The 14,699-nt window shown below is 38.0% G+C and overlaps 1 protein-coding gene and 1 pseudogene across 5 annotated transcripts in view; one reads left to right on the forward strand and one right to left on the reverse strand.

Moving 5' to 3' along the window:
- Positions 1-14,699, forward strand: part of SVEP1 (sushi, von Willebrand factor type A, EGF and pentraxin domain containing 1) — a 180,227-nt gene that overhangs the window by 45,493 nt on the left and 120,035 nt on the right. For 4 of the 5 annotated variants that reach the window (XM_032308801.1, XM_032308803.1, XM_032308802.1 and 1 more), the window contains exons 4-5: positions 9,614-9,772; positions 10,588-10,767. In XM_032308801.1, the coding sequence (XP_032164692.1) occupies positions 9,614-9,772; positions 10,588-10,767 (339 nt within the window). Of the gene's footprint in view, positions 1-1,264; positions 1,287-9,613; positions 9,773-10,587; positions 10,768-14,699 lie in introns of those variants that run through there. The other variant, XM_032308805.1, reaches the window with a different exon arrangement.
- Positions 2,824-3,175, reverse strand: LOC116571081 (annotated as a pseudogene).

A 14,699-nucleotide genomic window follows, 5' to 3' on the forward strand; every position in this document is an offset into this window, starting at 1 on the left:
CAGAAACAGATTCTTCTACTTTTTGTGTCATCATATCTTCTCTGGTGACAGATTTTTCCATGTTGGGTTTATGCATTCAACAGTGGTATTGCTTTCTATCTGTTAACTTAACTAGGCACACCTTTTGTGGAAGCAGTGATGTCTCTTTTTCTCACATCTTATGCCCAATTGAAACCAAAAGTAAAATGGAAAAAAATAACTAATGACCAATAAATAAAGGATAACAGTTTTAGAAAAAGTTATGAAATTTTGATTTTTTGCAAGTAGGCAAAAAAAAAAAATCATTCATCATAACTTAAAGTTCTGAAATGATCCTTACATATAGGGAAAAATAGGAGTGGCAGAATCAACATGTGTTTGAGAATGAAATGTTATTGTCCTTCAAAATAATTCTCCAGAAGTCACCCAGAGTGATCTTGTCACATACCTTAACTTGAGCATTTTCCCTGTTCTCACCGTTGTAAGGATAAACTCCTAGCTTTTGAATGTGGCCTATCCATTCTTCGTGGTTTTGGCACCCACTTACTTTTCTAGCCTCACCCGTCTGTACTCCAGCCAGAGTGAATGCTTGTGTTTTCAAGCATGCTCTCTCCTGCCTCTGGGCCCGCACGTGTTGGTCCCTCTGTTTTAAATGCTGTCCCCCTACATGTACACTTCTCCCTTTTGTGCATGGTTCTGGTCTCTCTGAAATCACTTTGACCGACTGCTTCATGTCTAGGTAATGTCTCTCTTATGTGTTCTCACATAACATGGTACTTTGCCCCTTTTAATCATCTGTGTAAGACTACAATGTCTGTCAGGGTGCAGGTGGAACTCTGTCTTATTCTCGATCCCCAGTATCCTGTTACCTGTCATATCCTTCTCATCCCTGCAGAGGGTTGTGAAATTTTAGCGTTCCAACTAGTTGGTTACAAACATGATCACCCATGGTATCGTAATGGAAAAACCAGTTCTTTAATTGGTTATATAACGCAGAGAAGGGCAGACAGTGTCAGAGCCAGTAATAATTACCAGAATTCTCTTCCAAGGATTCTCACTTGATCCTTTGCACCACACCCTACATTAATGGGTGAAATGGGAGAAAGGTGGTGACACAGTGAAATTTAATGTGTTGAAAGCATTGCAGTGGCCAGAGTGAAATACTTACAATTTTATTTACATATGGATTATTCAGAAAACAATCCAAACATTTTAATGTGGGAAGATGGAAGGAAAACATTGCTAGATGAGTGGACTACTTCGAAGTGCAGTAGACAAGACCACACAGATATCAGAATGAATGCCAGGTGGGACGGCTCATTCTAAATGGGGGTTTATGGAAACTACAGGAGGGAGTCATTTAACTCTATCCATTGACTCTTTTAATTATCGAGTATCTTTCAGCTATTTTGGAAGATATGATTGTTGCCCAGTACTTTCCTTAAAGTAGCTTATTATGAAATGGAGCCATCTAATAACTATTCAGAAGTCAGAATGTGTGCCATGAACAAAGCATTATGGTTAATCCAGTTCTAAGTAACTGAAATTAAATGAAAATTAAAATGATCCAACATATATAATATGATATACAAAATGCTATAGATATTATAAAAATATTTACTTTTGGTTATGGAGGTGATGGGATTTGCTTTGGGTTTGAATGACAGGATTTGGACAGTTATAAATAGGAGATACCACTGTGCAGAATAGAATGTCCTGTGATGGATATTAGCAGTAGCTTGTATGGATGCGTGAATGGGCTAAATCTATGAACATAGTGGCGTTCTGGGCCAGAAAGTTTGGGAGTAGGAACTAGATTGTACTAGGACTTGAATTCCAGGCTGCAGAGATGGCCTTTGGTTAACAGCTAACTGCAGGCATTTGGAGATTTCTGAGCAGGAAAATGGTGTGATTGATTGAAGCTATGTTAGAGGGATATTAATTTGGAATCTGTGAACAGAAATCACCAAATGTGGAGTAACCTAGAAGAAGAGTTATACATATGGAGGTTACAGAATCAATCAAGTCATAAAATAATAAGGTCCTAGATTAGTGTAACAACAATGGGCATGGAAAACATCACATATCGACATTTCCAAACTCCCAAAGACCTTAAAGGCTTACTGAAGTGAGGTAGAGACAATGAGGGAGGGAGAATATCCAAGGCAAGTATGACCTAAGACTTGACTCATAACTTAACACTCCTTGTAAGACCGCAGGGAAATGAATTTGACAACAAACACCAAACCATACTCAGAATTTTTCTGCTTTTCTTACTGCCAAGGTTGTTCTTAGATCCAAAGTGTGCAATTTCTCTCTTTCCTTAGGACAGACTAATTTTCAGCAGTTATGCATTAGTACCGTTGTAAACATGGTTAAGATACTGGATTGGTGAATAGCTACTGCCCTAAGTCTCTTGAATGTTCCCGTACTGATCTGAGCCCTATTCCAGGCTCGCTGGCATCTGTCCCATCGCCCAGCACCTGTAGAGGTAATACCTAGCAGATGAGCGGGCCTGTAGAATTCTGCTTCATCTTACAGCTGATGTCTGTTGTTATTGATCAACAATCATGCCATTCTGAGTTGTAATATTTTGAATAGTACTCTTACCATGGATGGAGTTTTCTCCCAGAAGGTTCTCAAGTTCTTCAAGCAATAGACCTATACATGTCTGAATCTCAGGGACAGATCCACACTAGGTTCAAGCTGAGCTCTGTTGCACTGAAACGCATAGGATTTCACATTTAAGTAATTGATTAATTGGTTATTTTATTTTATTTTATTTTATTTTTACTTTTACAAGAGAACTCATCTGCATCTTTATTTATTCACTTTTCATTAAGTTTAAATCCTTGAGGAGTACAACATCACATGGATTCTATGGCCAATGCCCTCAGCAACGAAGTCGCTTTGGAATTTTTCATGAACCTTGCCACTGTTTCCATGAACACAAGTTACTTTTCCCCAGATTACTCTGGATTTTTTGTTTTGTTTTGTTTTGTTTTTGTTTTCCACCAAGAGTCACTGTGTTGTTCTTTGTTTTATACATAGAAGCGCATCTCTTGCCTAGATAGAATTAAGGTTCATCTCAAGCATAAACACCTTCAATTTTAAGGAGAGCCGTATGCTCCCTCTGGTTCCAGAAACCCCACCTGTAGCCCGCAAAAATGGCCTTGGACCATGACCTTCCAGACATTTTTGTCATTTTTAGGAGTCCTATTCACAGCAGGCCTCCACAGGCTCCAAAATGGCCTGATTAACTGGTAATTTTAAAAACTATTAATCACCAGTATTAGTGGAGGCTACAATAAGATACATACTTTTAGTCCAAATAATGGAAATATAAAGTAATTTGGCAATAGGCTAATGAGTTTGAAAAGTTAATGTTATTTTGCTTAAGAAAAAAAGTTCAGTGGATGAAAGAAATAAGGGAACAGGGAAAGTTGTTTATAATTATAAAAAATTGGATTCTGCTTCCCAATGTGGTTTATCTTACGGTAAATTTTATTTTCTTCTTTATACGATTCTGAGTTATTGGCTATTTGAGAAAGAATAAACAAGGTTAAAGATAATGTTAAAATCTCCAGTGGCCTCTCCTAAAAGTACTTGCCCACAAAATTTTTGTTGTAAAACTTAGGATGATCTCACATTTCTTATCCAGACAGTAAACACCTTAGAACAATTAAGAACATGGAGTTTTCAACAAAAAAGGCTTTGCTTAAGTATTCTGTACTTAGTCAGGTTGTCTTTCTCCCTCTCTCCCTCTCTCTCTCTCTCTCTGTAACATATGTTAATTCTTAGCAATATAATAATTTCTTTGCTGATGCATTCTCTTTCAGACAGGGTCTCTAGAGGATTTTATCTTTTGGTTTTTGATAGACTTGTCCTGATCCATCAGTAATCTCCTTTCCAGTCTGAGCAGACGCTTCTCTTTGCAACATGGCATCCTGCAGCCAATGGTCCATTTGCTGAGCTGGCACCACTCAGTTGCTCAAATTCACAATTTTGTCCAAATACACTGTCCTTCAGCCAAATAAGCTAACCGATCGCCGGAAGACTGACAGGATGCTAATTCATTTACCACAGATTCAGCGGTGCAGTATCCAAGGCAGTTAAAAGCCTCCTTATCTAATTCATGAATGAACACGGAAAGGATCTTGGCTGTCTCGTAAAAGCAAGTTTCCTCGTATGCATGCCCATGTGCTTGTCTTGTCATTGTGAAAATACTAGCTCGGCGTTGGGGAAACCTGGTTCTCTTCTAGGGCAGTGAACCCCTGTGCTCAAAATCCTAGCACAACTATTTGTAGGGACAGATTCCTTGTTCAGATCAAATCCCTAATGCTGAGAAGGGACCTGATGTTATAAGAATAAAGAACCTTTCTCTGTGGGCCCAGGCACTTGCTTGGTGCCTTTCCTACATGGAACAGAAGCTAGGGCTTTTGAGTCGCATGACTCTTGAATGGCATGGTAATCTACCCAAATGGGCACCCTTAGAATTGCGTAGTAAAGAGCCTGAATGCGGAAACAGCAACTTTACTCCTGTAGCCTTCAGAGGAATTTATTAACCTTTAAAGATGAATTGTGCAAGGAAAAAAGGCTCTTAATACTTACCAATTTTAAAAAATCAATCTTAGGTTATGTATATGAAGGAATTGTATCAAGTGTTTGTTACTCTATATGTTATTTATATTAACTAAAATAGTCACCTAACAAATTAATATTTAGTGGGTAAGACAGATTAGAGAGAATGGAGGCTTCTTTGTATTTTCCTATTTCCAAACTAGGTTTGATGCTTTCATTTATTTCAGTCAAAGAATTGCACTGTCAGCTGAAGAAAAATCTAACATTAGCACATCATGAGAGCTTCAGGAATCACACTTCCAGTAATAGTAGCTGATAACCGCCAAGATGTTTCTGAAAAGAGAAAGTGCTTATTTTACCAACAACTAAAAGAGCAATTAAGAAATAATATTTGGGACATTTCCAGGAAGGAACCATTTCATATTGAAAGAAATGAACGTACCCCAGCCCTTTACCATCACTTATGAAACTTGCTCAAACCACAGTTTTGTTTTGTCTTTTCAACTTTTGCTTGGTTTTAGATGAGGAATTCTCCCCCCTGGGGGGTATCAAAGAAGTTGATTACACCTCTCCCACTAGAATTGTGCAATGCCTTTAAATAGTTCTCCTGAAGTCTGTTTTCCATTATCATTATGAATTTCACAATACATTTCCAAATGTACTTTTGGATATTTTTATCCAAAACACTGTTCTCCAGTGTTGTCAGCTCTCAATTACTCAAACCATTTTGGGGGGTAATATTGTTAAGATGACTTCCTTTTTATGTAATATTATTTTAAAAATAAATCATAAAATCTGTAAACAGAATCTGACTGCTCATATGGAAGTTTTCTTTAACTTACTTTCTAGTATTATTCTATTTATGGAAACATCAAATGTTAGCATTGAAATGGTCGTAGTCCTCATTAGTTGTAACTTGTGCATTTTGTAGGAAGAGAAAAGAAAGTTGCTTGCCAGTGACCGCAAAGCTCGTCAGTAGAAGAGCCAAGGTTGCAACTCAGTTGTCTTGACCCCAAGTGCAGTGTCCTTTCGCTTCACCCAGTGGTTATTCTCTCTGACTTTAGTCCTCCCTCCACATTAAACCCACTGCCACCTTCCAACGCAGCTTGTTTTTTCTTGCCCTCCTTTGATTGAGTCACTGTTGGTCGGGAAATGGGATGGTGTCATCACTGGAAGACTCTTGGAACAGGCAAGAGCAGGTTGCCCCCTGAGAGAGAGAGACAGGTGCACATATTCCATTCAGTGGGACATGTACTACGGGGTAAGGGTAATGTACTACGGGGGCTCAGAAACGTAGCCACCAAAATCTGAAAAAGTGGGAGGAGCTTTGAAGAATGAATTAGCCTTGAAGGATGCTGGAGGTTCACTCAGACAAAGGAAAGCACGTGCAAAGGCGGAAGCTAAGTGGAAGAAAGAGAGGTAATATCTACCAAGCACTACAGCATCAACCAGGCCTCTAGGAAGGAAGTATAATGATCTCTTTTATTGTTGAGAAAGTTAAGATTGGCTTGGGACCTTATTCTGAAATTTACTGAACGCTAACTACATGTCAGATAGTGTTGCTTTACTCTCATTATTTCAATTAATCTGAACAATAAAACTTATAATGGAGGTACTACTCCTATTACACACAAAGGAACCATGTCTCAGAGAAACGAAGTCGTTGTTCAAACTCCCAAGTCCAGTACATTGACGGGGGCGGGATAGGGGGAGCCTAGTGCAAAACTAGGCTGTCCTTGATTCTGAAGCAGGTTCTAACCAGAATTCATGGGTCCTTTATAGCAGGCATACAGGAAGGCTGCAGACAGAGCAAAGATGTCCTTATATGTCAGAGTAAAGAATGGGCCTCATCCTTTTGGTATAGTTTTTAAGTAGAAAGTTATTTGATCGGATTTATATTTTAGGATGATGTTGAGGCAGCAACATTCATGATGGAATGGAGTAGAGATGGAGACTGAGGAACCAGTAAAGGACTTTGTAAGAACCTGGATGAGAGATCGTAGGTCCAGATCTAAGACAGGGCAATGCTGATGGAGGGAGGAGGGGAAATGCAGAGGATTTTTAAGGAATAAAATCCAAACAACATGGTTTTCATTTGGATTTTTGGAAGAGATAGAGGGAGAAGGAGGAATCAAAATGATCTCTGAGGTCAGAGAACCAGTAACGGTGACATGAAATATAACATCTGCGACAATGACTTTCTTTTGCATGTAATTTTAATTTACTTTTAATTGTTTTTGCACAATACCTATTCAGCGTAGCAAAACTAGAAAATGGAGATCAACAAAAATGAACCTGAAAGTCTCATAATTCTATCATGCATATATAACCTTAAAGATCATTTCCTTGAAGTCTTATATATGTATTTTTTAGCCAAAAAGGATCACATAATACATAACGTTGTTTGAGACATCCCCCCCCTTTTTTTTTCACTCAACTACATAATTTGGATGATTTTCTGTGTTAAGAATTGTATTTTTATGGCTAATATTCCACGGGATGGATGTGTCATAAGAATTTAACAAACTCCCCATCTCTTGGCATTTGTGTTATAGCCAGTGCTGAGTGTGTAATGATAAACAACAATTATACATACATATTTATTAACCTTTACTTGGGACAAATTCTTAGAAGTGAAGTGCTTTGCTAAAAGGAAAGCTCTTTTTGGGGCTTTTGATGTCTACCCTCCAGTTGTCCTAGAGGAAGAGAACCTGTTTGCTTACCTGCTTACTGGCAATCAGCGGTATTAACATGCTTTAAAAATTCTGCCAAATTAGGGGCGCCTGGGTGGCTCAGTGGGTTAAAGCCTCTGTCTTCAGCTCAGGTCATCATCCCAGGGTGCTGGGATTGAGCTCCACATCAGGCTCTCTGCTCTGAGGGGAGCCTGCTTCCCCCTCTCTCTCTCCTGCCTCTCTGCCTACTTGTGATCTCTGTCTGTTAAATAAATTAATAAAATCTTTAAAAAAAATTCTGCCAAATTAAAAAGTAGCTATCACTTTGCATTTCTTTATCATGAGTGAGGTTAAACTGTTTATTCTGTGACTACTGGTTATTTTCATTTCTTCTGTAAGAAATTTCTAGTTCTCGTTCTTTGTCATATATTATAATATATAATATATAATATATATAATATATATATTAATAGAGTAATATATAATTATATAATGTATAATTATAATACTTATAATAATATAAGTAATATATTAAATATATATTTAATATATATATTAAAACATATTTAGAGTATCTTTGTACATCCACTTATTTTTACCTGTGAGTCAGCTTATTTTAGGTGTGTATCTTACCAACAGGATTAAATTAACCCATGGTTATTATTTATTATAGATGATATCTTTGGGTTTTCTTATATTAGTTTATGATTTTTAAAAAGATTTTCTTTATTTACTTATTTGAGAGAGATAATGCTTGAGTGAACGAAGTGGGCAGAGGGAGAGGGAGAAGCAGGCTCCCCACTGAGCAAGGACCCTGATTCGGGGCTTGATTCCAGGACCCTGGAATCATGACCTGAGCTAAAGGCAGAAGCTTAACCAACTGAGCCACCCACATGCCCCAGTTTATGCTGTTTTGTTTTTCATTCTTTCTGCTATTTCTTTTATTTTCCCAATGTTTTCCTATCTTCATTCTTTGGGATTTTTCCTCTTCCAATGATTTGGAGGTTACGTATTCTTTTTCTAGTTATAGTTATTTGTGTTTTTTTTAATGTACAAATGTGACCCTCGGTTTTTCTTTCATTTTTATCATATTGATGTATATAAAAAGAAATGAGAACTCTCCCTTGTTCTCTTCCCATTCATCTCCCAATTTTTTTATATTGTGCAAAGCTTATTTTCTTCTTTCGATCACATCTTTCTTTTTAAGAAGGAAACTTATTTGATTTTTTTTCGTTTTTGCAATTTTAGCAAGATGTATAGCAATATACTATATGTCCTCCTAGTTTCTTAATCTCAAGCAGTTTATTAAAAACCATTTCTTCCCATACTTGAGTTTTTAATTTTGATTTCTTTTCAGTCAGTAAAGTGCGTCTTTATTTCCAGGAGCCATGCATATCCTTCAATGGCTTTCTTTCTTTCTTTCTTTCTTTCTTTCTTTCTTTCTTTCTTTCTTTTTTTTTTAAAGATTTTATTTATTTGACAGAGAGAGACACAGCAAGAGAGAGAACACAAGCAAGGGGAGTGGGTGAGGGAAAAGCAGGCTTCCTGCTGAGCAGGGAGCCCTATACAGGCCTCAATCCCAGGACCCTGGGATCATGCCCTGAGCCCGAGGCAGACGCTTAACAATGGAGTCACCTAGGCCCCCCTTCAATGGCTTTCTCTTCCTCATATTTACCAATAGCTTGCCCAGATACAAGATTTGGGGTTCATAATAATTTTTCCACATACCTATATATCTTACTTCCATTCTTTCTCCTGCCATTTATTTTTGCACAGGAGAAATGAAATATTAATTTGGTTTTCCCATTTATAAATATTTTGGTTTTCTTTCCTAGATGATTGATTTTCCTTTATCCTGGATGTCAAATCACTTTTTATTAATTTTGCCTAAACTTGATGAATTTTTTTTTTTTTTTTTTTTTTTTTTTTTTTCCAAATCTTCAAGTAAGGAATATATTCTTGCGTTACTATCACAACTAGTACTTTTCCTAGGTCTACTCAGTTCTGTTGTTCTGGAATTTTATGGCTTCTTTTTACTGTCTCAAAAGACAAGTTTAATTTTGTTGTTACAATTTGTATTTTCTTCTCCATCTGTGTGTTTATCTTAATCATTTTCTTCTACAGCTGCTAACTTCTGTTTAAAGGAGACCACACTGTCTTGCATCTTCTTGAGGATCTGCGCAAATATTTACTGAACTTTTGCTAGAAATACTCATCAATATGAATAAGAATAATTCAATAATAATTAAATATTTAATACTGTGATGCTTTAATGCAATCTTCTCTTTCTGCTGAAGTATTTTTCCTGCCTTCTTAGTCTCAAAAATACTGTTAACTATCAATTCATGTATCATTAATTCATATAAAATGGATTTCCCCAGCTTGCCCATCTGGGACATACAAACCAGAAGGTTCTCCAGGAGGAATCGGCACTTGTCTTCCATGTCCTGATGAAAATCATACTTCTCCACCTGGAAGTACATCTCCGGAAGACTGTGTCTGCAAGGAGGGATATCGGGCATCTGGCCAGACCTGTGAAGGTAAGTCTCCCACATCTGGCAGATAGGAAATATAAAAGCTGATCTCTTTGAGAGGAATGATGCTGATGTTTCCATCTAATTCATTTTAAGTGATCTTTAATATTCATTTCTCTAATCTTAGGAGAAGTTCTCTGTTTTTATTAAGTAGCATTTCTTATCATTGCACACATCTATAATCTTGCTCCAGAGAAACTGGATCCAAGACCCTGGCAGTGATAGAACCATAAAACCAGAAAGATTTAGTACTTGAAAAAGATCTCATATGAACTTAAAAGCCACAAATCTAACAACAGTTTGGTAACAAATGAGCTGGTTTTGGCTCTGGTGATATTTAAATCCATTTAAAGAGAATATTTTTATGATATGGTATCTTGATAGTATTTATGTCAAAAGTTAAATTGATTTAATTAACCTGTAGCATGTACAAGAGGCTGTGGAATCTGTAGCAGATGTACTTTGTTGGACTTATTCCTTGTTTCATGCCACCTTAATTAAGAAGGAAAATAAATAATGACATACGAATATCAAGAACTAGAAAATCTCATATCCACATAGATATCAAAATAAAACATTTTAAAGCTTAAAAAAAGACTTTAGTCTGTTTAAAAAGTTTAATTGGAAGTAAATACGTACCTAATAGGAGTGAGATGTAAGGGTTCTTCTTCCAAATATGCACTTAGAAATTGAAATGCAGTAAATAGAAATGATGTAGGTAATTTCACTGTGTGTCTAAAGTGTCCTCTTAAACAAACAAAGAAAAGGATACTGCTTCAAAGGCTTATTTTGCTTTTTTATTTTCTTTCTGTAAATGTTAGTTGTCCACTGCCCTGCCCTGAGGCCTCCTGAAAATGGTTACTTTATCCAGAACACTTGTAACAACCACTTCAATGCAGCCTGTGGGGTCCGATGTCACCCTGGATTTGACCTCGTGGGAAGCAGCATCCTCTTGTGTCTACCCACTGGTTTGTGGTCCGGTTCAGAGAGCTCCTGCAGAGGTATGCAAACTGCCGGTTCACATTGTTTATTGATTGCCTTGCTTGATTTCCTTGACTTAAATTTTAATGGACCAGTGAAGTTCTTTGTTTCTTTTAATTTCATAGACCACAGACCACAGAAAGAAAAGATTATAGGACATCTGAAATCAGAACTACCAAGTTCAATTGACCACATCATCATAAACTATCCCCTTTATGTTTCTTTTATGAACAAGCAAAGAGCAAAGAAAGGCCCTTCCTGGGAAGGAAATGTACAGGTTATCCAAACCTCAGATTTTAAGCAGCAAAGGCAGGGTGCCAAGGAGAGTTTTGGAATGCTTGGAATGGGGGCTTTGATGACTAATATCACTGGAGGACTGGGAACCACACCACGGTCCCACAACAGGATTGGTGAGCTGAATTGTATGTCTCCAGCCATTGCTCAGATTAGATAGTGTGCTATAGAAAGTGGGAATTTGCTAAAATGAGATCCCAAAGAGCCTAGACAGCCCAACAGAAACAGGGACATATGGTACCTCAAGTAGAACCTAAGGCTCTCACATCAAAAAAAGAGAAAAAACAGATGGAACAGTACGTTAGTTTACCTTCGCTCTTGCCATCTCCAAGATCTCTTTTCCTACTTGTTAGAACTATTGCATACTCACAACTTCCTAAGGTTTCTGTCTTTTTTTTTTTTTAATGAGTCCAGTTTTTTTTTTTTTTAATATTTATTTATTTGAGAGAGAATGAGAGAGAGCAAGTGGGGGAAGAGGCAGAGGGAAAGAATTTCAAGCAGACTCCCCGCTGAGTGCAGAGCCCAGTGCTGGGCTCTATCTCATGACCTGAGATCATGACTGAGCTGAAACCAAGAGTTAGACACCCAACTGACTGAACCACCCAGGTTTCACAAGTAGGGTTGGGAGAGAGAGGTATCTAAGAAAAGAGGGGAGTAAGCCGAAGGACTTGAGAATCTCTTCCCATCAAGCTTCTGAATACGGTATTTATCTCCTGCCTAGAGTTGCCAAATGAAACACAGAACACCCAGGGAGATGCGGGTTTTATATACACAACAATTTTTAGTATAACTAAGTCCCATATAAGGTGTGGGACTTACTTATACTAAAAATGAGGTGTTGATTTTCTAAAACTCAAATTTACCTGGATCTCCTTATTTGTTTGTCTTGTTAAAATATGACAATCTCATCCCCACCACATCCCTCAGGCATCTTTTGGTACTACACTTTGGGATTTGACTTCTCTAGGATCCCACGTCACATAGCTCCCTGGAATTTGGTGAGGAGTTTCCTCTTGGCTCTTGTACCCATAAGGGAAGGCGACCCACTCAGGCTCAGGTCATTTGTGAGCCCAGGAGCCCACCACTGTGGTGATCATCTGCCAGCATTGAACCCATCCATTCATATGAATCTGCTTAACTTAGGTCCCAACCCATATCCTTCTCTGTATCTACAAAAAAAGAAGAAATCAGCAAAATTATACAAGGGGAGCCTGAAAGAAAAGGGGAACAAATGGAATCACAGGGCTAAATAAGGCTAGGATGCCAAGAAATGGGAGAAATCTGAAAACAAAAGGATTTCTGAAGGGAAAAAAAAAATAAAAAGGTTACAAACACAATGACTGAACATAAAGCCAAATTAGTAAGTCAGAAAACCAACTCAAGAAACTTCTAAAAGTAGAGCAGAATTTCAAAGATAAAAAAAAAATGTGAAGGAATAAAGTGTATGAGAATCATCCGAGGCAATGGACTCTTCTCGGATTAGGAATCCAGAGAGAAAATGGAGTAAAGGAGGGTATATCCTCAAGCTGAAATCTTGAAACTACACACAACTAACATCTTTGATATTCAGCTTAACATCCCTTAATGAGTGCTAGAAAAAGAATTATTGCAAACAGATCCATGTCTGGAAGTAATCTTAGTGAAATATCTGAATGCCCTGGAAGAATGGAAAATTGTCTCCGTTTCACAGTTAGAAATAAATAACACTACCTACAAAGGAAAGAGGATCAGACATGAGCCTCTTATTAGTCATTGTAGATATGAGAAGATGAGAATTATGTTGCCAGGATTCTGAGAGAAAAGAATCAGATCCTAGATTTCCAAACTCAGACAAGCTACTGTTTATGTGGGAAGGCCAAGGGAAGACGTTTTCAGTCCCGCAGTCTCCAATGGTAAAAAGTCACATGCCATTACCAAAAAAGTGAATCATAGAAAGCCACTTAGATATACTCCTGTAGCTATGTCTTATCTCTACTCCTTCTTCCACATACTTCATGGCAGAGGGTGGAAAGTATGACATTTTAACTTTCCACTTACTGGCCTTCCAAAGAAGAGAGAAGCAAGTAGACGACCCCTTTAGGATAAGGTCAGACCCCTGCCTCTTTGCCTTCCACAGTCCATAGCCTCAGATCCTTCACTAAATCCATAAGAAATGGCCATGTCCTCTCAGGAAGCATCCTTTGACAGGCTGTTCCCACAGCTCTGAGTGTCTGATAGGCCTGCCTTTGCTCTGAGTCCCTACATACAAACCCTCTGCTGTCATCATACTTCTCGGCCTGGGTGGGATGATCTCTGACTTCTGTATGCATGTCCACCAATCTGTTCTCCCCTGATTAGAGGCCTTGTGCTATGTGTGTGTCGGGGTCAGTCAGGGAAGCTTGATCACCCTGAGCTTGGTCACCCTGAGTGTCACGGGATAAGGGATTAATTTTAGTAATCAGACCTTACACAATTTTGGAAGAACTGGCAGACTGAAGATCTAGAAGAGAAGTTGGAGCATCAGAGGTGTTACTACCAACTCAGCCTGTGGGGCCAAGCCGAATGTGTTAGGAGGTCTAAGAGAATCTTTGCTTGTGTGTAAGCACACCCCGTGGCTCCACAGCCAAGAACCTGGCAGTGATCTTGGAGTCTTCTTAGGTCAACAAGAGTTAGCAGTTGAGGCTTGGAATGGAGATGAGCAAAGACAAGCTGGAACCCATGGGACTTGTCTACATTTGTCCATCACTGAGTCTGGCTGCAGTGACCACTGCTTCCCTTACTGCTTTCTAAAATCCAGGACAGGTTCATCTTTTGACTAACTCTAATCTGGCATACAGTAAGGGGATTCTGACAGCCTATTTCCCAGCTTAACCAATGTTTTATAATACAACCAACACATTTAACTTTTATTAAACAACTAGTCTATCACCATTGCTCGACTGTTAGTTTTTTATGAGCACAGAATGTATCTCTTCCTCTCAATTCTTGGTGATACCTCTAGTGAATGATCAAGAATGTGAATTTGGCAAATACACATATTGACACATGCACTGATAAGTAGGTATGTCAGTGGTCTGCCTGTGTCACTTTCCATTATGCATTTTCATTTAAAAAAAAATTCCTGTTCTTATTTATGCAATTTCAGTTGATATTCCAATATAAATATAATAATTTTAATCAAAAGAGAGATGAAATGGGATCCTGGCTCTAACTAAAATCTGTGTTTCGTCCCCAAAGCTGCTGCCTAACTTACCAGCATAGAGAGCTGTCCCAAATGAAGATACTTAATCCCTTCCTCTAGCTCATCTTTAGTAAAGTTAGTTACTTGAGATATTATTCTTTGAAATATATTCTGTATTTCTTTAATTCTAAAACATCCCCCCCCACATTTTAACATCTCTAAAAGCTAAGATGCACCTTAAAATCAGTGGCATTAAGTCTTTTTACAGATATTATTGTTCCTTTATTAGTGGCACAGAAAATAATGGTGTGCCTCGTAACTGGAGCATCTGGGATTCGGTGAAATACGGCAGCTGCATGGGGATTCACTTCGGTCTCAGGGCGGGTAACATGGAGAAAACAGTGTTTTAGGATCTAATTTAAATCTAATTGTAGGAACAGTACCATTTTAGGTATGTTATCTTTTTCTTGAAAATCTTTCCGAAACTGAAACAGAAAT

The sequence above is a fragment of the Mustela erminea genome, chromosome 12 (assembly GCF_009829155.1).
Source record: "Mustela erminea isolate mMusErm1 chromosome 12, mMusErm1.Pri, whole genome shotgun sequence".
NCBI classification, from domain to species: domain Eukaryota; kingdom Metazoa; phylum Chordata; class Mammalia; order Carnivora; family Mustelidae; genus Mustela; species Mustela erminea.